This window comes from Ranitomeya imitator, chromosome 3 (assembly GCF_032444005.1).
Source record: "Ranitomeya imitator isolate aRanImi1 chromosome 3, aRanImi1.pri, whole genome shotgun sequence".
Lineage (NCBI taxonomy): Eukaryota > Metazoa > Chordata > Amphibia > Anura > Dendrobatidae > Ranitomeya > Ranitomeya imitator.
This window is the reverse complement of record NC_091284.1, coordinates 117,492,227-117,517,541: the sequence shown is the minus strand read 5'-3', so window position 1 is coordinate 117,517,541 and position 25,315 is coordinate 117,492,227. Positions and strand designations below refer to the sequence as shown.

At 43.6% G+C, this 25,315-nt stretch overlaps 1 protein-coding gene across 1 annotated transcript in view; it reads left to right on the top strand.

Annotated features, from left to right (window-relative positions):
- The window catches only part of LOC138672894 (uncharacterized), a 51,462-nt gene extending 26,487 nt beyond the window's left edge, over nucleotides 1-24,975 (top strand). The window contains exons 6-7 of the mRNA XM_069761328.1: nucleotides 21,371-21,528; nucleotides 23,409-24,975. Of these exons, the coding sequence (XP_069617429.1) occupies nucleotides 21,371-21,528; nucleotides 23,409-23,553 (303 nt within the window). The 3' untranslated portion in view covers nucleotides 23,554-24,975. The remainder of the gene's footprint in view (nucleotides 1-21,370; nucleotides 21,529-23,408) is intronic.
- Nucleotides 24,976-25,315: the final 340 nt, after the last annotated feature.

The window sequence follows — 25,315 nt, the reverse complement described above, 5'->3', positions numbered from 1 at the left end:
AGCCAGTCAATTACAAACTTTTTTTTCAGACTGTTTAAATGACTAAATAAATGTAATAACATGAGAACACCGCATTAATTTTATACAGTCATGGCTGAAAGTGTTGGCACCTTTAAAATTGTTCCAGAAAAAGTATTTCTCCTGGAAAATTATAGCAGAAACAAATGTTTTGTTATACACAGGTTCTTTACACTTGTGTGTATTGGAACAACACAAAAAAAACTGAGAAAAGGACAAATTGGACATAATTTCACACAAAACCCCCCAAAATGGGCCTGACAAAAGTGGTGGTACCTTACCAAAAATGTCAGTGAACAACCTTGTTTCAAACATATGATGCGCGATCAAACTCACCTGTGGCAAGTAAAATGTGTGGGCAATATGAAAATCACACCTGAAACCAGAGAAAAAGTGGAGACATTGATTCAATCTTTGCATTGTGTGTCTGTATGTGCCACACTAAGCATGGAGAACAGAAAGATGAGGAGAGAACTGTCTGAGGACTTGAGAACTAAAATTATTTTAAAAATATCAACAATCTCAAGGTTACAAGTCCATCTCCAGAGTTCTTGATGTTCCTTTGTCCACGGTGCGCAACCTAATCAGAACGATAACAATCCATGTACTGTAGATAATCTCCTTGAATGTGGATGGCAGAGAAAAACTGATGAAAGGTTGCAACACAGAATAGTCTGGATGGTGGATAAGCAGCCCAAATCAAGTTCCAAAGAAATTCAACCTGTCCTACAGGCTCAGGGTGTATCCGTTACAGCGTGAACTATCCACCGACATTTGAATGAAATGAAACACTATAGCAGGAGACCCAGGAAGACCCCACTTTTGACATAAGAATGCTAGATTGCAGTTTGTCAAAATGTACATGAGTAAGCCAAAATCCTTCTGGGAAAGTGTCTTGTAGGCAGATGAGACCAAGTTAGAGCTTTTTCGTAAAGCACCCCATTCTACTGTTTACCGAAAACAAAATGAGGCCTACAATAAAAAGAACACAGTACGTACAGTCAAATATGGTGGAGGTTCAAATATATTTTGGGGTTGTTTTGCTGCCTCTGGCACTGGGTACCTTGACTGTGTACAAGGTATAATGAAATCTGAAGATTACCTGAAGGATTTTGGTTTTGGGCCTTCCACCAGGACAATGACCCTAAACATACCTCAAGAAGCACCCATATATGAATGGAAACAAAAAGCTAGAGAGCTCTGAAGTGGCTAGCAATTAGTCCAGCTCTAAATCCCATTAAACACATTAGAGAAACCTTAAAATTGCTGTTGGGAGAAGGCATCCTTCAAATATGAGAGAACTGGAGCAGTTTGCAAAGAAGAATGGTCAAAAATTCCAGTTAAGAGGCGTAAGAAGCTTCATGATGGTTATGGTATAGGAAGCGATTGATTTTAGTTATTTATTCCAAAGGGTATGCAACCAAATAGTAAGTTGAGGGTGCCAACAATTTGCCCATTTTTGTGGTTTTGTGTGAAACTATGTCCAATTTACCTTTTTTCTCTATTTTTTGTGTTGTTCCAAAACACCCAAAGGAAATAAACATGAATAACAAAAAAAAGGTGTAATTGCAATAATTTTCTAGGAGAAATACTAAATTTTCTGGAACAATGTCAAGGGTGCCAACACTATTGGCCATGACTCTACATTCTAATTGTTGAATTTATTCCCTGATTTATTCTGATATTGAGCTAGGGAAGTCATTCTACTGTGATAGGTAATCTTGTCACTCCATTGGCAATGATTTATATAGTTTCTAAATATATAAACTACAGTTGCAAATTTCTAAAGCACAGTAAAATAAAAAGTAGCTATATGCAAAAAATATTTGTACCGTAATTCTGTAAATGCACACAGTAAAAGGAAAGGAGAATTCCTTGCTGTTGTCATTTAAATCAAATATGCTTCACCTTACTTGCTTTCGAGTTCTTTCCATAGACAGGTTTGGCTTTGGTTGTAAATTTCCCACATTTTCCACCATTTACGATAATTAAATAGCATAAAATGTTATATAAACAGAATAGCTAGATGGGTTGGAATGCTTCACTTCTGGCCTACTGGGCACTTTCCCATGAGAGGAAAAGTAAATCTGGGATATTTAGGGATACAGCTAAGTTTGTTTAAAGCTGGTCTCAAAGAGTTTACTATTCTGCTCCAACATAGACGTCTATTTATGTTGCATTCAGCAAACAGATGCATGCCAAAGTATTTCAGAAAGGCAATCCAGCAAGAAATGCTTGTGGGTTTTTTAGTTTTTTTTAGAGGAAGATTTAATAGATGTGTCCTTTGTTGAAAATTGATTGTTTTTCTTTACTGGAAAAATCTGCTTCAGTAGGTGTCCCAGGAGAACAGCACTGAGCCCCTTCTGCATGTAGTTGTAGGACCACAGGTTGCAGCATGCCCTGTCTGCAATAGGACACAAAGATTGTAAAAGGCTCCCATACACGTTAGATAAAAGTCTGCAGAACCTGTCAATTTTGGAGAGAATGGTCAACGATCTGCTGCGGATTGGGGGGATCTCTTCATTGACAGATGATGAAGGATCGGGCTGTTGGAATTTCAATTCTGGAACCTTTTGTTTTTATGGAAGATGAGCCAAAGGTTTCTTATTGTCACCCTTGTGGTAGGTATTCTATAATGGCATGATCTTGGGGTACATCTAATATATTGAAAAATTTTAATAACTTTTTATAGTGGTGGGTGGGAAAAAACTGCATTTTTTCATTTTATTTTTATTGGATGGGGTTAGTTTTCATGGCGTTTACTGCTATGTCACTGACATGTTAAACTAAACTGCAGATCAATCCGGTTGTAGAAATACCAAATATATATATATATATTTATGTTCTACTGCCTTTGCACTATAAAACTTTACTTTAAAAGTGTTGCCATATTATGAGGCATAACTTTTTTTTTTTTTACAATGGAGCTGTGGAGATTTTTTTGCTTTATAAGTTAAAGGGAACCAGGTGAAAAGTGGACAGTCCTTGTTCCTGTTATCCTGCTGCTCCCAAGTAAAGTAAGTGCTTTTTTGTTGTTTGTTATTTTTTTCTAATCCTTGATGCAGTTTCAGAGATATGTGCCTTTTTACTGTGCTTAAAATGCTATTTTTTATGGTCCTTACCAAGGGGATAATTACCAAGGTAATTATACAGAGTAAACTAAAGACATGCCCCTGGAGAATCTTGCGAGCAAGGCCCCCTTGTAAAATAGAAATTAGCAAACTGAATGTATTAACTTAAAAGGCCCATATGTTTATAACCATATGACAGAAAAAAAAATCGCATCCCCAGGGGAATAGTCGGTTTAAAGTGAACCTGTCAGCAGGATTGTGCTCAGTAACCTACAGACAGTGTCAGGTTGGCACTGTTATACTGATTAAAATGATCCCTGGGTGATGAAATCTGTCTTGTGGTTGTTGATTAATCTTTATTTTCAGTTTTCAGTTAATGAGATACTCGTGCTTCGGGCGGCTTGTGGGTGGGGCTGTGGGGATGTGGGCAGGGCTTTATGTGGTGCTCTGCTTATATATTCATCCTTATGGCTCATGACATGTCACTGATCCTTCACTGCAGATGCATGTATAGAAGCTGCGGAGACACCATCACGTGTTTCTCGACGCAAGCAGTGAATAGCCAGGCCTTTCCCCGGGAAGGAACAACCACGGGAAGGGCAGCATCCTATGAAGGAAAGCCACCTATGCCAAGCATGGTATCCATCCACAGACAGCTGTTTCGGGGAAATATGCCCGGGGAAAGGCCTCGCTATTCACTGCTTGCGTCGAGAAACACGTGATGGTGTCTCCGCAGCTTCTTTACATGCATCTGCATATTTCCCATAAGGGATGGGGGCAGTGTTCTGGAATCACTGCGTTGAGAAACACGTGATGGTGTCTCCGCAGTGTTGGATGTTTTGTTCTCCCCGAGGCCAATCATCTGTGCCTTTATAGCCTTTTTACTAGGCACTGCTCCTAATAGCCAGATTCCTACTCCACACTGATGAGGGGCAAACACCCCGAAACAGCTGTCTGTGGATGGATACCATGCTTGGCATAGGTGGCTTTCCTTCATAGGATGCTGCCCTTCCCGTGGTTCCTTCCCGGGGAAAGGCCTGGCTATTCACTGCTTGCGTCGAGAAACACGTGATGGTGTCTCCGCAGCTTCTTTACATGCATCTGCATATTTCCCATAAGGGATGGGGGCAGTGTTCTGGAATCACTGCGTTGAGAAACACGTGATGGTGTCTCCGCAGTGTTGGATGTATTGTTCTCCCCGAGGCCAATCATCTGTGCCTTTATAGCCTTTTTACTAGGCACTGCTCCTAATAGCCAGATTCCTACTCCACACTGATGAGGGGCAAACACCCCGAAACAGCTGTCTGTGGATAGATACCATGCTTGGCATAGGTGGCTTTCCTTCATAGGATGCTGCCCTTCCCGTGGTTGTTCCTTCCTGGGGAAAGGCCTGGCTATTCACTGCTTGCGTCGAGAAACATGTGATGGAGTCTCCGCAGCTTCTTTACATGCATCTGCATATTTCCCATAAGGGATGGGGGCAGTGTTCTGGAATCACTGCGTTGAGAAACACGTGATGGTGTCTCCGCAGTGTTGGATGTTTTGTTCTACCCGAGGCCAATCATCTGTGCCTTTATAGACTGATCCTTCACTGTCCTGCCCCCTATTGTGCATACTGAATATATTATTGTGGGGTTCCAAAAAAAAATTAATATTCATGAATATGGCTCTGGCAGCGGTGCCTGCGCTGTAGCATAATACATGCCTAATATGCCTCTATGTACAGTGCCAGCCGAAAAAAATCTTTATAAGTTCAAAGAAACCACAAAATCTTAATATTCAAATGGATTCAAGTGTTTTATTGTGGATATTTTATTACAATTAGTATTTTGACATGTCACCCTTACATTTTATCACCATCTGCAGTCGTTTAGGCATGGATTCAGCACCCCACACCATCACACTCTCAGGGTGTTTAACAGTCTTAACTGCATATTTTGGGTCATACCGTGACACGGTACTCGGACGACGCACGACCTTTGAGCCTCCCCTTACCAGCCTGAAAGTGCTCTCATCACTAAACATCACTTTCTTCCACACTTCAGATGTCCAATCTTGATATTTCTTACAAAAGGCAAGCCTTTTCGTCTTCATTGCTGCTGTGAGCAGGGGCTTCTTTGCGACACGGCAACTTGGTAGACCCAGGTCCTTCTGCAGGCGGTGACGAATTGTCCTAGTTGCGATGTTCTGGAGGAGCATAGGGTACTTGTTTTTTTAGTTCAATGGCAGTTATAGAAGGATGTGACATCACTTCACACTTCAGAAGCTTATCAGTCCTTGGTGAAGTCTTCTTAGGTGCGCCAGAGCCTGACTTCCTCTGCGGTACCATCCCAGGAGGCAATGATGCCACCGACCGCTTCAGTTGATAAATTGCTTCTCTTGACACTCCCAGATCTCTAGCTACAGCAATCACCGAATTCCCCTTCTCGAGCAGAGTCAAGGCACGGGATTTCTCTTCCATTTTAAGCTTCTTTCGACCCATTGTGGGAGATAATAAAAAACTGAGGGAGATAATAAAAGACTGCCTAATAGCAAAACTGGCTGAGCTGCACATAACAATCAATCAGAGTGCAGCTTTCACTTTACCAGAGAAGTGAAAACTGAGCGTTGATTGGTTGATATTTGCAACAAAGCCAGCTTTAATATTAGACAGTTTTTTATTATCTCCCCCATTGTGTACATTTTTAAAAAGTGAAATTATGATGTGGATTTTACATATAAAGTTTTTTTTTTGCTGCGCAAGTGTAAAGATTTTTTTTGCCACCACTGTATTTATGCTTTACTCCTATACTATCGTGGGGGAAAAATATAATCTTTATCAAAATGGCGCCTGCGCAATAGCATCTATCGCTTTCTTATAGATACTACTGCGCAAGGGCTGCCGGCGCCATTTTGTTAGACAAAAAAAAAATTGGCTCCATCAAAATGGCGCCGGTGGCACCTGCACAGTAACATCTATCGGAACGCAATAGATGCTACTGTGCAGGCTCCATTTTGATGAAGATATACAGTACAGACCAAAAGTTTGGACACACCTTCTCATTTAAAGATTTTTCTGTATTTTCATGACTATGAAAATTGTACATTCACACTGAAGGCATCAAAACTATGAATTAATACATGTGGAATTATATACGGTACTTAACAAAAAAGTGTGAAACAACTGAAAATATGTCTTATATTTTAGTTTCTTCAAAGTAGCCACCTTTTGCTTTGATGACTGCTTTGCACACTCTTGGCATTCTCTTGATGAGCTTCAAGAGGTAGTCACCGGGAATGGTTTTAACTTCACAGGTGTGCCCTGTCAGGTTTAATAAGTGGGATTTCTTGCCTTGTACATGGGGATGGGACCATCAGTTGTGTTGTGCAGAAGTCAGGTGGATACACAGCTGATAGTCCTACTGAAAAGACTGTTAGAATTTGTACTATGGCAAGAAAATAGCAGCTAAGTAAAGAAAAAAGAGTGGTCATCATTACTTGAAAATGAAAAGAAATGAAGGTCAGTCAGTCCGAAAAATTGGGAAAACTTTGCAAGTGTCCCCAAGTGCAGTGACAAAAACCATCAAGCTCTACAAAGAAACTGGCTCACATGAGGACCACCCCAGGAAAGGAAGATAAAGAGTCACTTCTGCTTTTGAGGATAAGTTTATCCGAGTCACCAGCCTCAGAAATCGCAGGTTACCAGCAGCTCAGATTAGAGTCCAGGTCAATGCCACACAGAGTTCTAGCAGCAGACACGTCTCTACAACAACTGTTAAGAGGAGACTTTGTGCAGCAGGCCTAATGGTAAAATAGCTGCTAGGAAACCACTGCTAAGGACAGGAAACAAGCAGAAGAGACTTGTTTGGGCTAAAGAACACAAGGAATGGACATTAGACCAGTGGAAATCTGTTGGACGGGTGGACTTTACATGCCTGGTTCCCACCATGAAGCATGGAGGAGGTGTGATGGTGTGTGGGTGCTTTACTGGTGACACTGTTGGGAATTTATTCAAAATTGAAGGCATACTGACCCAGCATGGCCACCACAGCATTTTGCAGAGGCATGCTATTCCATCCAGTTTGCGTTTAGTTGGACCATCATTTATTTTTCAACAGGACAATGACCCCAAACACACCTCCAGGCTGTGTGAGGGCTATTTGACCAAGAAGGAGAGTGATGGGGTGCTACGCCAGATTACCTGGTTTGGGGTGAGCTGGACCGCAGAGTGAAGGCAAAAGGGCCAACAAGTGCTAAGCATCTCTGGGAACTCCTTCAAGATTGTTGGAAGACGATTCCTGGTGACTACCTCTTGAAGCTCATCAAGAGAATGCCAAGAGTGTGCAAAGCAGTAATCAAAGCAAAAGGTGGCTACTTTGAAGAACCTAGAATATAAGACATATTTTCAGTTGTTTCACACTTTTTTGTTAAGTATATAATTCCACATGTGTTAATTCATAGTTTTGATGCCTTCAGTGTGAATGTACAATTTTCATAGTCATGAAAATACAAAAAAAATCTTTAAATGAGAAGGTGTGTCCAAACTTTTGGTCTGTACTGTATATATATATTATTTCCCAACAATAGTATATTCAGTATGTAAACTAGGGAGAAGGTCAATGAGGGATCAGTGACCTGTCAGAAGCCATATACATGAATAGATAAGCAGACCACCACATAAAGACCCCCACAGACCGCCCCGGAGCACGAGAATCTCATTAACTGAAAACTTGTAACACTGGTTACACAACAAACACAATTTCTTCAACAGGTATCATTGTAATCAGAATAACAGCACCAACCTGACACTGTCTGTAGTTTACTGAGTACAATCCTGCTGACAGGTTCGCTTTAAGGTTTTCACTGGAAAATTTTAGGGACAATACGACTTTTTATCACATTTTTTTGCAAATTGTAGGAGGAATAAACAAAAAAGAAAAACAGCAATTTTGGCAGCGTATGTACTATGTTCACTGTGGGGGTTAAAGGATAGGGACACATTTGGGGACATTTTTTTTTTCTTACTTTGCATTTATTTATTTTGTGCTAGCAATGATTTGACAGTTACAATACCCTGAGTGGCCCTATAATTTAATAATGTCTCTTAATTGTCCACTTAACATTAAATATTGTCCCCAAAGTGTCTCTAAAAATATTAATATCCCCTAAGTGTCCCCTTAGCAATTAATAATGCCATGACTGCTTCAACAAAAGTAATAATGCTCCCTGAGTCCTCATATGTATAGTAATAATGCCATAAAACCCTTCACATATTTAATTAATCTAGAATTCCTGTACACAGAGTAATAATGTTGCCCAATGGATAGTATTAATGTCTCGAGTTCCCCCACATATAGTAATTACGTCCTGAGACCCTCACATGCAGTAATAACAGTGCTGTTATACAGTCCCATGAGCCTCCCCCAACACACATACAGTAATAATGTCCCTTGAATCCCCCCACATGCAGTAATAACAGTGCCGTTATACAATCTCATGAGCCTCCCCAACACACATACAGTAATAATGTCCCTTGAATCCCCCCACATGCAGTAATAACAGTGCTGTTATACAGTCTCATGAGCCTCCCCCAACACACATACAGTAATAATGTTCCTTGAATCCCCCCACATGCAGTAATAATGTCCTGAGTTCCCCCACATGCCGTAATAACAGTGCCGTTATACAGTCTCATGAGCCTCCCCCAACACACACAGTAATAATGTCCCTTGAATCCCCCCCACATGCAGTAATAATGTCCTGAGTTTCCCCACATAGAGTAATTATGTCCTGAGACCCCCACATGCCGTAATAACAGTGCCGTTATACAGTCTCATGAGCCTCCCCAACACAAAAACAGTAATAATGTCCCTTGAATCCCCCCACATGCAGTAATAATGTCCTGAGTTCCCCTACATAGAGTAATTAAGTCCCAAGACCCGCACATGCAGTAATAACAGTCCCCTGAGTCTCCTCTCCCATACACAGACAGTAATAATGTCCCTTCAGTCTCCCACATGCAGTAATAATGGCTCCAACACATGGTCCCACAGTGAGCGATGCGGTGACGTCAGTGCACCAGCTGTCCTGTACATGCTCCTTCTGCTACGTAGTCTGCAGGTCTAAAGTGAACTGCGGATTACAGAGTGGAGAGTAGTTGTGAGGAGAGAACATGGCCTTCTGCTCTACTGCTGAGTTAAAAGGTATCGGCAGACTACACTGATACCGTTGTGTAGCGGTCACTCTGGGTGGGCCCATCTTATGAGCTGGACCAGAGCAACTGCCCACTCTGCTTCCCCGAGAACAATGTAGCCTGTTTGACTGCACTTTCCCGATAATAACGTTTGGTGGAAGAAGGCTAATGCCATGAGGTTGATTCTAAGGGGTTGGCCTAGATAAACTTGTTCCAAATAAGATGAATCCTAATGCTTCAGCCTACCAGAGATTTTGGATAATAGTTTGCTTCCAACTGTGTTAGAAGAGTTTGAGGAAGGACCTTCTCTATTCCAGCATGACTGTTCCCCAGTAGACAAAGCAAGGAACATAAAGACATGGTTGGAGGAGGTTGTATGGAAGAATTTGACTTTTCGTACAGAGTTTTGACCTCAATCCTATCAAACACCTTTGGGATGAACTAAAGCGGAGATTGAGATCTAGACCATCTCCTCCAACATCAGTGTCTAATCTCACAGATTCTCTTCTGAATAAATGGGCAAATATTCTCAGAGACAAACTCCAAAATCTTGTAGAAAGCCTTCCCAAAGGGTGGAGGCTGATATAGCTGCAAAGTGGGGATCAACTCCGTAGTAGATCCTGTGGCTTTAGAATGGGATGTCATGAACGTTCTTGTACTTCATGTATAAGGTGGAAGTATCCCAATACTTTTGTCCATTTAGTGGTTGTAGATAAACATGACCATTATACATCTTAACAAGAAGACCGAGCAGACTTGTAGAGGGAAAGGTTGTAAAGTAAAGGCAGGTCAGGTGAGGCTAGCACGACTAGTATGAATGGAAGCAGTGTGTAACGTTACACGCTGAGGTACATTGAGCACAGTGTAATGGATAAACATTGGACTAAAATAGCTCAGAATTAGATGTAAGAAAATCACAAAGCGTAAGAGTCTGAAATGAAATTAGACACAAATAATGGAAACATTTAGGATCCGTCTCTGTGTTTTGTTCTGTGTGTTTTAGTGCAGCTATAAAGAAGAAAATTCACATTGTTTTTTTGTTTTTTTTTGTGATGCATCATATTTATAACAATACATGGTCTACCATTGCTCTTTTTTTGCATTTTTAAACTTGGGATTAAATTAGGGTATGCAAAGTAGGGCAAATGACAGGGTTTACTTTGTTCAATCTCAAGAGACCATGATCTTCACTCCAAGATGCAAAAATACACTGAAAATGAAAAGATTTCTGCATTTTTCAATGTGGCCTATGGAGAGGGACTGCTGCATTCTGGTTGGGATTGGCGGAGGTCATGCGGATATCGTGCACTGCTCCTTTTGTGATGGAAAGCACCTGGCCATCGTAGGAGTATTGCCGAGGTAATAGTACCACCCGGTATGCAGCATATCCCATGTTGTATTGGGCAGAGAGGGACAATAAACAAATCTTTTAAAGTAGGAACGCACAGCTTTTTTTGTATTAAAGACCTCACTGTTGGATATTGTTTCATTAAGCGGCTTCACCAAATCTAAACAAGTGATTTTTTCAATGCATGTTATAGTAAGAGGGTGACCCATACATGTACTGCTAAGTGAATATGGTGCCTCACTGAAGACCGACTGGTCCATACTGCTGGTCTGTAGTGCAAACCATGGAAAAAGAATATGCTTGTTTTTTTCATGCTTCCTGAGATGTTCAGCAGGATATTTGTCACCCGTCTGTTAAGAGTCGAGTTCCTGCCGCTGCACAGGGGGAATCTCGAGCCATGTCAGCTGCGGTCTCCCATTCTGCTTCAGCCGCAGGTTCCTCTCCTGCACGCTGGACCCTGGGTTGCGAACGCATCTATTAATACATATATATACAGTGGGGCAAAAAAGTATTTAGTCAGTCAACAATAGTGCAAGTTCCACCACTTAAAACGATGAGAGGCGTCTGTAATTTACATCATAGGTAGACCTCAACTATGGGAGACAAACTGAGAAAAAAAAATCCAGAAAATCACATTGTCTGTTTTTTTTATCATTTTATTTGCATATTATGTTGGAAAATAAGTATTTGGTCAGAAACAAACAATCAAGATTTCTGGCTCTCACAGACCTGTAACTTCTTCTTTAAGAGTCTCCCCTTTCCTCCACTCATTACCTGTAGTAATGTCACCTGTTTAAACTTGTTATCAGTATAAAAAGACACCTGTGCACACCCTCAAACAGTCTGACTCCAAACTCCACTATGGTGAAGACCAAAGAGCTGTCAAAGGACACCAGAAACAAAATTGTAGCCCTGCACCAGGCTGGGAAGACTGATTCTGCAATAGCCAACCAGCTTGGAGTGAAGAAATCAACAGTGGGAGCAATAATTAGAAAATGGAAGACATACAAGACCACTGATAAGCTCCCTCGATCTGGGGCTCCACGCAAAATCCCACCCCGTGGGGTCAGAATGATCACAAGAACGGTGAGCAAAAATCCCAGAACCACGCGGGGGGACCTAGTGAATGAACTGCAGAGAGCTGGGACCAATGTAACAAGGCCTACCATAAGTAACACACTACGCCACCATGGACTCAGATCCTGCAGTGCCAGACGTGTCCCACTGCTTAAGCCAGTACATGTCCGGGCCCGTCTGAAGTTTGCTAGAGAGCATTTAGATGATCCAGAGGAGTTTTGGGAGAATGTCCTATGGTCTGATGAAACCAAACTGGAACTGTTTGGTAGAAACAACTTGTCGTGTTTGGAGGAAAAAGAATACTGAGTTGCATCCATCAAACACCATACCTACTGTAAAGCATGGTGGTGGAAATATCATGCTTTGGGGCTGTTTCTCTGCAAAGGGGCCAGGACGACTGATCCGGGTACATGAAAGAATGAATGGGGCCATGTATCGTGAGATTTTGAGTGCAAACCTCCTTCCATCAGCAAGGGCATTGAAGATGAAACGTGGCTGGGTCTTTCAACATGACAATGATCCAAAGCACACCGCCAGGGCAACGAAGGAGTGGCTTCGTAAGAAGCATTTCAAGGTCCTGGAGTGGCCTAGCCAGTCTCCAGATCTCAACCCTATAGAAAACCTTTGGAGGGAGATGAAAGTCCGTGTTGCCAAGCGAAAAGCCAAAAACATCACTGCTCTAGAGGAGATCTGCATGGAGGAATGGGCCAACATACCAACAACAGTGTGTGGCAACCTTGTGAAGACTTACAGAAAACGTTTGACCTCTGTCATTGCCAACAAAGGATATATTACAAAGTATTGAGATGAAATTTTGTTTCTGACCAAATACTTATTTTCCACCATAATATGCAAATAAAATGATAAAAAAACAGACAATGTGATTTTCTGGATTTTTTTTTCTCAGTTTGTCTCCCATAGTTGAGGTCTACCTATGATGTAAATTACAGACGCCTCTCATCTTTTTACGTGGTGGAACTTGCACTATTGCTGACTGACTAAATACTTTTTTGCCCCACTGTATATATTCGGTGCGTTCCGCCAACCCTAACATAATACTAGCGCCAGGGTCTGGCTAGTAAATGGCGGACAAACAGAAATCCTTGCTGTACATTCAGCAGCTGGAGGGTAGGTTGGCGGCTCTCGAGCGCACAACCTCAGCTGTAGATGTTACTGCAGTTCCTGTTCAGGCTGCTAGCGTGGCTACAGCAACCTTGTCCATGGCCACCCCTGTACCGACTCTATCTCGCCTTCCGCTGCCAGAAAATTTTTCTGGTGATAGTAAATCTTGTAGGGGTTTCATGAGCCAGTGCTCTATACACTTCGAGCTCCTGGTTGCACGTTTCCCCACAGAGCGGGCAAAGGTGGGATTTATTGTGTCTCTCCTGTCGGACAGGGTGTTGGAGTGGGCTACGCCACAGTGGGAGCGTGGCGATCATGTGGCGCAGAGTGCTCCGCTGTTCCTGAGCCCTCTGAAACAGGTCTTTTTAGGGCCTCGAGTCACCCATGATACAGCGCTCCAACTGTTGGCATTGACTCAGGGCTCGTCCTTGGTCAGCCATTTTGCCGTCCACTTCTGCACCCTAGCATCTGAGCTGGAGTGGTCGGATAAAGCCCCTATCCCTATATTTTGGAGGGGTCTGGCTGACCACGTGAAGGACGCTCTGGCCTCAAGGGAGATTCCCGCCACACTGGAGGAGTTAATAGCTGTGTCTACCCATATTGACCTGTTTTCACGAGCAGAGGTTAGAGCGGGCCCAGTGTAGGCAGAGGTTTCGGCTGGCTCCCACCTTCGCCAAACCTTCGGAATCTCCGGTCCTGGTCCATGAGGCCATGGAAGTGTCACGAGCAGGATCTAAGTCCCAGACCGCTCGTGCACTCAAGGTCTGTCATGTTTGCCAGCAGTCAGGACATCTTGCCACCAAATGTCTCCAGCGGTCGAGGAAACGTCAGCGTCTAGTGGTAGTAGGTGGAGGTACACTAGACACGGCGACGTTTGCCTCCAAATTTTCCTTTAAGGGGACAATTACAATAGGCTCATTCACTCACTCGGTAGAGCTCTGCGTGGATTCTGGGGCAGAGGGCAACTTTATGTCTTCTGCCTTTGCACAACGTCATGCAATACCCCTGGTAATGCTAGCTCAACCAGTAACTGTACGAGTGGTGAATGTGTCGACACTGCCCTCACAGATAACACACCAGACCATCCCTTTCTCTCTGTCCTTGTCGCCATCTCATCAGGAGATTATATCTCTGCTCGTCATTCCTGAGGGAATTGATGAGGTCCTGTTAGGGATGCCTTGGCTACGGTATCACTCTCCTCATATCGAGTGGTCCACATGCAGAATTTTAGGATGGGGTGAATCTTGTGGGGGTAGATGTCAGAGGGAAAGCGTTCAGGTTGCTAAAACTGAGGTACCCGCAGATCTATCCTCTCCCCAAGCAATATTGGCATATGCAGACGTGTTCTCCAAAAGGGCTGCGGAGACCCTTCCACCTCACCGCCCCTATGACTGTCCTATTGACCTCTTGCCTCGTGCTGAGCCTCCCCAGGGTCGAGTCTATCCGTTGTCTCTCCCGGAGACGGAGGCAATGTTACAGTATATCCAAGAGAATCTGGCAAGAGGATTCATTAGGAAGTCAGTGTCACCTGCAGGATCTGGGATCTTCTTCGTACAGAAGAAGAGTGGAGAACTGTGTCCATGCATAGACTACAGGGGTCTTAATGCCATCACCGTTAAGAATAAGTACCCACTACCTCTGATATCTGAGCTTTTTGATAGGCTATGGGGAGCAAGGGTATTTACTAAATTAGATCTGCGGGGTGCTTACAACCTGATTCGCATCTGTGAGGGGGACGAATGGAAGACGGCTTTTAACACCAGGGAAGGGCACTATGAATATCTGGTGATGCCCTTCAGGCTCTGTAACGCCCCAGCCGTTTTCCAAGAATTTGTAAACGACATTTTCCGGGATATGCTTTCCACCTCGGTCGTAGTTTATCTGGATGATATTCTCATCTACTCGCCAGATATTGACTCCCACCAGAGAGAGGTTTGCAAGGTCTTCGAACTCCTACAGGCTAACTCCCTCTATGCCAAGTTGGAGAAATGTGTGTTTGAGCAGGAGTCCTTGCCTTTCCTTGGCTATATCATCTGCCCAGGGACTGGCTATAGATCCTGCCAAGCTACAGGCTGTGATGGACTGGCAGGAACCCCATTCTCTCAAAGCGGTGCAACGCTTTAGGGGGTTCATTAATTACTATCGCCAGTTCATTCGCCACTTCTCAACTTTGGTAGCTCCCTTGGTTGCCCTCACCAAGAAGGGAGCAAATCCCAAGTTGTGGTCGGAGGAGGTCTCCAAGGCCTTTCTCTTGATTAAGTCACACTTCGCTACTGCTCCCATCCTATATCGCCCCGATGTAGATAAGCCATTTATTATGGAGGTGGATGCCTCATCCGTTGATGCTGGAGCAGTCCTCTTCCAAAAGGATGCTCAAGGTCGGAAGCATCCTTGCTTCTTCTTCTCCAAGGCCTTTTCACCAGCAGAGAGGAATTATTCCATTAGGGACAGGGAGTTGCTAGCTATGAAGTTGGCTTTATCAGAGTGGAGACACCTCCTGGAGGGAGCTCGCTTTCCCTTCCAGGTGTTCACAGACCGCAAGAACTTGGTGTATTTACAGACAGCCCAGCGGCTAAATTCTCACCAGGCTAGATGGTCCCTGTTCTTCTCCCGGTTCCATTTCACCCTCCATTTTCTTTCCAGGGAGAACGTTCCTGCCGACACTCTCTCGCTCTGTAGTGTCATCAGAGGAGGAGGAGCCTCAGCTTATTGTCCTTCAGAGAGCCTGAGATCTGTGGCTCCGGTTTCGCTAGAGTCTGTGCCCCCAGGCAAGACTTTTGTTCCATCTAATTTGCGACCGGAGGTTCTCTCTTGGGCTCACTCGTCCAGAGTGGGTGGACATTTTGGGACCAAGAGGACATCTGAGCTTTTGGCGAGGACGTACTGGTTGCCGCATATGGCCCGTGATGTTGGGGACTATATTCGGGCGTGTGTCTCCTGTGCCAAGAATCGGTCTCCTCGGTAACGGCCTGCTGGGCAACTTTACCCCCTGCCGTTGGCAGACAGGCCCTGTGAGATGGTCAGGATGCACTTCATGGTAGGCTTACCCAAGTCTCGTAGCTGTACAGTTATCTGGGTTGTCACCGACCATTTTTCTAAGATGGTGCACTTGGTTCTGCTTCCACGGTTACCTTCTGCACGAGCTTTAGCGGCGTTGTTCGTCAAACATGTTTTCCGTTTACATGGCATGCCTGACGAAATTGTCAGTGACCGGGGTCCTCAGTTCGCATTTCAGTTCTGCAGAGAACTCTGTCGTTTACTCAGCATTGAGCTGAATCTCTCTTCTGCATACAACCCCGAGATGAATGGGTTGGTAGAGAGGGCCAACCAGACTCTGGTCATATACTTACGACATTTTGTCTCCACCAGGCAGGATGACTGGGCATCTTTGCTACCTTGGGCGGAATTTTCTTTGAACAACGCCATAGCCGACTCCACTGGGCAGACTCCTTTTCTCCTTAATTACGGCCAGCATCCGCGTATTCCTGTGCCCATGCCCGTGTCATCCACAGATTCTAGGGTGGCAGACTGGGCAGTGGAAGCACGTGACATTTGGGACCGCACACAGGATGCCATCTGGGCTTCCAAGGAGAGAAAGAGGGTTTCTGCTGATGCACACCGGTGCCCCGCTCCGACCTTTGCTCCTGGTGACTTAGTGTGGCTCTCCGCCCGTAACATCAGGCTGCGAGTTGAGTCCACTAAGTTTGCGCCTCGCTACATAGGCCCTTTCAAGGTTCTGGAACAGGTCAACCGTTTGGCTATTCCTCCGTGTCTTGGTATCACCGACACCTTTTACGTTTCCCTTTTAAAGCCTGTCTATTTGTCCCGGTTTTCCGAGTCATTTGCCGGGACATCAGGTTCGTCCATGGATGAGTTTGAGGTGAACTCTATCATGGGGTGCAAGGTGGTACGTGGCAAGAAACATTATCTTGTGGACTGGAAGGGTCACGGCCCAGAGGACAGAACCTGGGAACCTGTGGAGCACATTCGGGCTCCGTTGCTCATTGCAGCCCTTGAGCGTAGTGAGGCCCCAGGAGGGGGGGTAATGTTAGGAGTCTAGTTCCCACCGCTGCACAGGGGGAATCTCGAGCCATGTCTGCTGCAGTCTCCCATTCTGCTTCAGCCGCAGTGGAGCCTGCTCAGCAGACGTCAGTCCTAGCGTCTCGCTCAGCCTGATACTGTGCAAAGGGTTACTGCTGCCTTTCCAGGTTGTTTTTGTAGCCAGCACTGGTCAGCGGTGTGAAGGCTTTTCTGGGACCAAGTCCTGCTTTGCACACACTGAGCATGCCCACGGGAGGACCTCTCATTAGAGGTCGGGGGTCACACGCTCAAGCCCTGTAGCAGCTCCTATTGGACCACTTGGAAGGTCCTTGTCTGCTACAGCTACAAAAGGTTTGCATGGCCGCACGGCCATGCACTAGTATCAAACCAAAGTCTATGATCTCAGCGCCAGTGTGGTCATGTCTGGATGTGGTTAGGGTTTGGCTGAAATAAGCCCCTAGAATACCGGCACCTCCGACGAGGAGTAGGTTGCCTGTTTCTGACTGCATGACCACAGTTTTGCTGTTTGGTAGCTGTGTACCTCTGTGAGGTTAACAGGGCACAGCATCTTGTTTCTAGCGAATCTGTGGAGTTAACAGAGTTAGCTTATACCGCCATATAGCGCCATTTGCCAGCAGCAGGTTCCTCTGCTGCACGGTGGACCCCGGGTTGCGAACGCACCTATTAATACATATATATATATACTTGGTGCGTTCCGCAAACCCTAACACCGTCAGTAGTGACTGATGCTGTATTAGGTATTGTTTGCATTAGGTGTTTACCCATTTTTTCAAACATTATATTTAATGATTTATTTCCTTGCACAGTGTCTTTCGTATTCTGTGTAACATATGCTGCCATCTCCTTTGGCATCTCCTTCAAGACAGTCACCTCTAACTTTGGAGCTTTATCCCAAGATGAAGCAGAATCTTCCTCAAAGAGATCACTTTACACTCAGGGGCTAGGAAGCGTACCGGATTTGGAGGAGGAATCATATCACCCAACAGATCCCCTCTTGAGGCTGTGGATTCATCCATTCTGTCAAGATTCTATTGGAGCTGTGGCTCTGCTGGCTAGTTCTACTATCACTCCCGATGCCACTCTTCCAACCAGTGTGATTTCCACTACTGCTGCCATGCCGCCGCTGATGTTTCAGCTCCTGCGGTTGTTCCATTTCCAAACTGGGGGGACTGCCGGAGCAAATGACCCGCTCTGTGGCGGTCTTTACCGCATTTTAAAAACGTGACCAGCCAGACACAGCACGCCATTTCCCGGACTCCTCTTCCAGCCCCCCTCTCCCGGGAGTGAAGAATCACCCTGTGGTTAAATTCCACCAGTGCACTCGTCATCAGCATGTCTAGGTTCTTTTTTATTTAAGTGGTTAAAAAAAATCTAAAGTTTGTATAAAAAAAAAAATGCCATTTTCCAAAACTCGTAGCGTCTCCATTTTTCGGGATCTGGGACCGGGTGAAGGCTTATCTTTTGCACGCCGAGCTGACGTTTTTATTGATACCATATTGGTGTGTATACAATCTTTTGATCGCCTGTTATTGCATTTTATTACAATGCTGCAGCATCCAAAAACATGTAATTCTGGCATTTCCTTTTTTGTTTCTCACTACGCCGTTTACCGATTGATTTAATTATTTTTCTATATGGATAGATTGGGCAATCCTGAATGCAGCGATACCAAATACTTGTATATTTGATTTTTTCATTTTAGTTTGAACGGGGCAAAAGGGGGGTGACTTGAACTTATATATATATATATATATATATACAAAAAATTTTAAATACATTTTGTTTACTTTTTACTTGCTTCAATAGTCTCCATGGGAGACTAGAAGCTGCGATCATCCGACCACTTGTGCTAGATACAGCAGGGCTTCAGCACTGCTCTATGTAGCAGAAATGCTCACTTGCTTTAGACACAATAGTTTTTTTTTTTTTTTTTTACAAATTTCTGATTTTTTTTCTTTGCTAAAATAATTAAAAACTGGACATGTTTAGTAACGTTATTGTACCGACCTGAAAAACAAAAAAAATCGCTGCCAGTTCATTTTTACTGCATAATTAACCCCCCAAAAAATAATGGCAGAATAGCATTTTTTGCAATTCCCTTTCACTTGGATTTTTTTTCCTGTAAATTGTATGGGAAAGTGAATGGTGTAATTCAAAACTACAACTTGTCTCACAAAAAAAACCCCCAAACATTTACATGACTGCTCTTGGAAGAAGGGGAGGAAAAAACAAAAACTGCCCTTTTCTTTAAAAGGTTTGGCTCTTCACATTACAGTCAATTTTGGCCCTAAATTCCCTATACTTTCCATCCTCCCTTCTGCAACACAAAAAACAGCAGTAAATCTCTCCATTATATGTACCCCAAAAATAGTGCTAACATATTACGTCAAGATGCTTGTGCAGGCACTGCCATTATATTCAGAATCGTCAGCGGAGAGTACGATGGCGGTAATAAACAGCTGCAATCCTACAACTTCCCAGATCAGAGGAGATTCTGATCCAGGCAGATCCTCTGGTGATCAGCAGCCTCAGCAATGACACGGGATAGCAGGAGCCCACACGAAGGACTCTGGTCTGTCCCTTTAACGCAGACAAGTGGTGCTGTATGGCGTAGCGAGTGCCTGTAGACAAACAGGAACAGAAAAATATCATACATGCATCAGTTCCTATATGGAATAAAAAAAATAATATGGGAACCCCATATTTCCAGCAGACATGGTTGTGACAGCCAGCAAGACTCAGACCGGCTCCATCATGACAGATATCCATGGTTTATGGCATGCATTGTACACACATGTTGAGTATGTGCGGCATAATTTTCTGCAGCAAAAACCAGAGCGTAAACACTGCGTAAATTATGTGCATTTTTTTTTACATTCACTTGGGTGAAAAAATACTGAAAAAGCTCTGAAAGAATTGACAAGCTGCAGATTTAACAAAACCGCTTTGTTGGTTCAGATGCAGAAATCTCTTTCCCCTTGGAGGGCCTGAAAAACAAATCTTATGGCATTTCAGAGAAAACAGACCAAGCGGACTAGTCACGGGGGCTGGCCCCACCAGCATCTTCCCACCGGACTGCTGGACAGGTCTCCCCGTCATACATTGTCCCATTGTTCATTAAACAGTTGTCGTCAGAGTTCTAGCATAAAACCACTCAAAATATTTTTTTTGAGACTTTGCTGTTTTTAAGAGATCTGTCAATTTTTTTTTTTTTTTTTTAAAGTGGTCGCTGCTTCACAGGAAGGGGGTGTAGGAAAGCGCGGCCAGGAAATTCAACATCATTTATGCCAATTGTGCCTAGGAAATAACACAAGGTGCCCAGGAGATACCAGGCTGCGGATGCCTACCGCAGAAGTGACGCCCGGCTGCAACAGAGGACTGAATAAGGAATTGGGGCCTGCAAATCTTATTGTAAAAGACTTTTTTTTTGCTGCCTGCCACATTTTTGTCTTATGCAAAAACAGTATTCAGACACATACATTTTTTTGTTTAGCAGAAAAGTGTGTTTTACAGTTAGCAGGAAAAAGTATGCTTTATGATAATAATCTTTATTTAGCTTTATGTGTATTGCAAAAAACATGGTGTGAACCTGGCCTTAAGAAGGAGTGACGCATTTGTTTGCTTGACAGCGCCTCTTCGCTCTTGCGGCAAGGCCTAGGTACAGCTTTACACCAACAAATCTAGTATTGATTGAATATCTTAATAAGTGAGAACCATTGATCCCCATTTAAAATAAAGCATAAATGGTCTGTGATTAGAGAACTTCATATTTTTAGTGCAGTTTCTAGTTATTTTGTGAATTATCATAGAATCATAGAATGTTAGAGTTGGAAGGGACCTCCTGGGTCATCTGGTCCAACCCCCCGCTCAAAGCAGGATTCACTAAACCATCTCAGATGTCTGTCCAGCCTCTGTTTGATTGAAGGAGAACTCACCACTGCTCGTGGCAGCCTGTTCCACTCATTGATCACCCTCACTGTCAAAGTTTTTCCTAATATCTAATCTGTGTCGCCTCCCATTCAGTTTCATCCCATTGCTTCTGGTCTTTCCTTGTGCAAATGAGAATAAAGATGATCCTTCTACAATGTGACAGCCCTTGAGATATTTGTACAGCTATTAAGTCTCCTCTCAGTCTTCTTTTTTGCAAGCTAAATATTCCCAAATCCTGTAAACGCTCCTCATAGGACATGGTTTGCAGACTGGTCACCATTCTGGTCGCTCTTCTCTGAATTTGCTCCAGTTTGTTGATGTCTTTTTTTAAAATGTGGTGCCCAAAACTGGACACAGTATTCCAGATGAGGTCTGACCAAAGAGGAGTAGAGGGCAATAATGACTTCACGTGATCTAGACTCTATGCTTCTCTTAATACATCCTAGAATTGATTTTGCTGCTGCAACACACTGTTGATTCATGCGCAGTCTGTGATCTATTAGTATACCCAAGACCTTTTCAATTATATCCATTACATGCATGTAAAAATAAATCTTATTTTGCGTTTAGGAAATGGAAAGCGCTTTGAACGATGTTTACTTCAATGAAATTGATCCTGGACTTATGGACGAGCTCATGGCTTTGACAAGTGAAGGGAAAGTGTTTGATCCCAAGCTTTTCTTCTCTGTGTGCGCACTGTCAGAACGTATGTTTTGTTCAAGACTTGTGTAAGTACTTCCAAATCATGAAATCATGGCACCGTCCGTTTTCTCATTCTGTAGTGTGGCAGGTGATCACACACGTCTTCTCCGACAACTGCTCTTTATTGTATGAAGCTTCTAGGCCTCAATATGCAGCACCAGATGTCACATATAGACAGGTCCGCATCACAATTAGATCTACTCCTTCCCAGATTGAGATTATCAATATATTTGCTTCCTGCCAGGGAGCATCACCTTCATTCACATCTTGTATGTTTTGGCGGGCTGTGTTTTCTATGGTCAAACAGCCAAGGTAGACCGTATGTTGTCCAAAGCATCAGTGATCCCATTTGTCATTAACAAATCAGCCTTCATCATTGATTACGTTTTCATCTTGCTTTTTGAAGGTCGGTCAACTTCCTTTTGTCCATACCTTGTAACATATTTCCTGCCAAAATTGTTTATTTGACGCAATCTATCAGTAGGATCGTTCATCCTTAGCCATCAGCTCATAGGAAGCTGAATAATATCTGAGATCCGATGTCTTCCAGAGAAAGCCATGTCTTTCTTATAAGTAAATTAGCTCTTCCACACTATGGGGAAGACACCGCCTGGAAGAGAACGTCACCTTTTTATAACTCTGCCTCCAGAGGTTAGTGTGACAAGTAACTAACACAGAACAGGAAAAATTTAATTTGTTGCCTTGCAAATACATTTTTTGCAACCCTGATGTATTGTAACAATAGCACAGCCCTGTCTGCCTGTGAGATGGAAGCTGCAGATGTCAGATGTGTCAGGTATAATCACACACCGCTCTGCAGTGAGATCAGGAGAGCGGCCATTACATATCACACTGGTAACTCCCATACATATAGAATAATCTCTGGAGGCAGAGTAATCTTCCAGGCAGCGTCCTCCCCAGAGCCTGGAAGAGGTGATTTATATAAAGTGATAAAAGAGGATTTCTCAGCAATCCCACGTGATATGAGATCCACAGGTATCACTCCTCAGCGTTCTGTAACCCGGATGCCCATATTAATAGTTTAGAGCAGTGGTCCCCACAGGTCATGTTTTCAGGATTTCCTTAAAATTGCACAGGTGATTGAATGCTTGCCTGTCCAGGTGATTCAATTATCACTTTTGCAATACTAAGGAAATCCTGAAAACATGACCTGTTGGTGGCTCTTGAGGACTGGAGTTGGGGAATACTGGTTTAGATAGAACATTTGACCTGACATTCCCTTTAACAGGTCTGGCCAAGGCACATCAAGTCCCAGCCCCATTATTTGCCTTTCTAGAACAAGGGGACAATGATAAACTAATCTAATTATTTTAATATGATTTTACTGATCCATAGAACTTTAGCATAAAAAGGCAAGACACTACAAACTGGATCAATGGTGTCCCCCAAAGCTCAGCAGTCTTTTTTTCACATGCAATGGTCTTAAATTTCCTGTCCCATATTTCTCAAAAGCTGAAAAAATATATATTTTTTTATAAAGCACTACTCCAACATTGTTTATTTGCTGCTAGAGTGGTGCTTCTAATTCAAGTTCCCTGATCCTGCTCTTATACTTTCACCACCACTTCTGTTGGTCCAGTTTGTGACCTGCCAGATTGCGCCAATGTTTCATGGAGCGCAACTCAATACAAGTCTATGAATGTCTCGTTCTGGCTCCCATAGACTTTCATTCAGAACTTGTGATGCAACTTCCGACTTCCAGTAATTCAGAACACTGAAGGGCGTATAAGACCTGGGACAGGGACCTTACATTACATTACCAGCACCACTCTAGCTCTGAAAAAAGATAAAAATACATACTTTAGTGGTGCTTTAAAGCAGAATGTGTCATCAGAAAAGGACTAAGAATATGTTTAATGAATAATCTATTATTTTTCTTGAACAGCACAGAAGATATGAGTGAAATGAATGAAAAACAGTGGGTGGAAACTGCAGATTTCGCTACACTCAGTTGGAAATTCAAAGGATGTAACATTAACAAATCTTTAAAGAGACTGTTTAGGGTCCTGTATCCAGATTTGGGAATCTAAAATAATGAAAAATGACAAGATTTGCCTTTAAATATCAATAGACTTGTTCAACTAAGGAAAATTTTAGTAGGTGCCAATGACGAGCCGTAGAAGACACTATAAAAAAAAAAAAAAAAAAAAAGATTACATTTGCAGCCAGTCATGACTACAGTATAACAGTTGTCCAAACTCAATCCAAACTTAGGCGTTGTCCAGGTTTGGCCCTAAAGTCTGCAGTCACTGTGCACGATGTGAGGATTCACAAGTCTATAGTCAGTAAGGGCCAACAGGATATGCACACTCCTGGCCACATTCCAACTAGAAGTGCGCAGCCTTGTTCAATATAAGTAAATTGAGCGAGGTCACATGTCTAGTTGGAATGTGACTGGAATATGTGCATCACATACTTACATTTGGTTACTTGTCCACCAAGTCTCACCGCCAGCTTTGGAGAATCCTGGCAGCGCGCCAAGTGAAGATTCACAAGTGACCAAAAACTAATTTATTTACAGGGTTGTATCGATTTAGTAATAAAGTTAAGCTCTACACCAGGGTCCCCAACCTGTGACTCACAGTCCCATGAATTGTGGCTCACGATTGTCTGCCAGCTTGGTGCATTAGCTCCAGGTCTAGCAAACAGGTATGAAGAGCACATCTCAAAATGGTGAATTTTTGAGTAGCCCTGCACAGAAGAGCAGATCTGGGTACACATATACTGGTCTTAGGGGATTAGAGATGTTTTAGTTATGGGGATGATATTACCTGTTTCAGGAGGTTCTTGAAGCTGGATTTTTGTCAGTGTGTTGGGAGTCCTTGATTGGAGAATACTGAATTGGGGCATTGTGGTAACCTCTGGATCTCAGTGTACTGTTTTGGAATGAATTCTCACTGGTTGGCACTGCGTTGAGGACAGGAGCAGGATGTTGCTCATGACCCCCTCTCAGAGCTGAATGTGGCTTGCGACCCTCTATCAGTGCTGAATGTGGCTCTCTAGGTCAAAAAGGTTGGGGACCGCTGCTCTACACAGTGCTGAATACTAGCACTCAGGTCTGTAAAGTTTGATCCTTTTTGTAGCCATTGTGGATATATGAAATTGTCAGTTCTGTTTAAGTTCATAATGACAGCAGCCATCTAGTCATTCAGTAACTGGGGTTGGGGTCTGAGAGAACCAAGCAACTCTTGATTTCGCAAGTCATTCACCTGTGATCAGAGCACCAACAAGCCCAGTGATTGGCTGCAGTGCTGTTGGCACAACCTTACCATTGCAACCTATACAACCAACTTCCAGAGCAGCAGAGGCGATGCAGAACTGAACCAAGGGAGGTAATTACTAGTGATGAGAGCGTGCTTAGATCATTAAAGGGAACCTGTCACCTCCAAAATCGATGGTGAGGTACCACCCACCAGCATCAGGTGCTTATTTACAGCATTCTGGACCTAAAAGAGAAAAAAAGGTTATATTATACTCACCGAGAGGTGGTCCGGGTCAGATGGGCGTCTCAGGTCCGGTCCGGGGCCTCCCATCTTCTTACGATGACGTCCTCTTCTGGTCTTCACGCTGCGGCGTACTTGGTCTGCCCTGTTGAGGGCAGACAAAGTACGCTGCAGCGTGAAGACCAGAAGAGGACGTCATCATAAGAAGATGTGAGGCCTCGGACCGGACCTGAGACGCCCATCTGACCGGACCGCCCCTCGGTGAGTATAATATAACTTCTTTTTCTCCTCTTTTAGGTAACATCAGGGGCTTATCTACAGCATTCCAGAATCCTGTAGATAAGCCCCT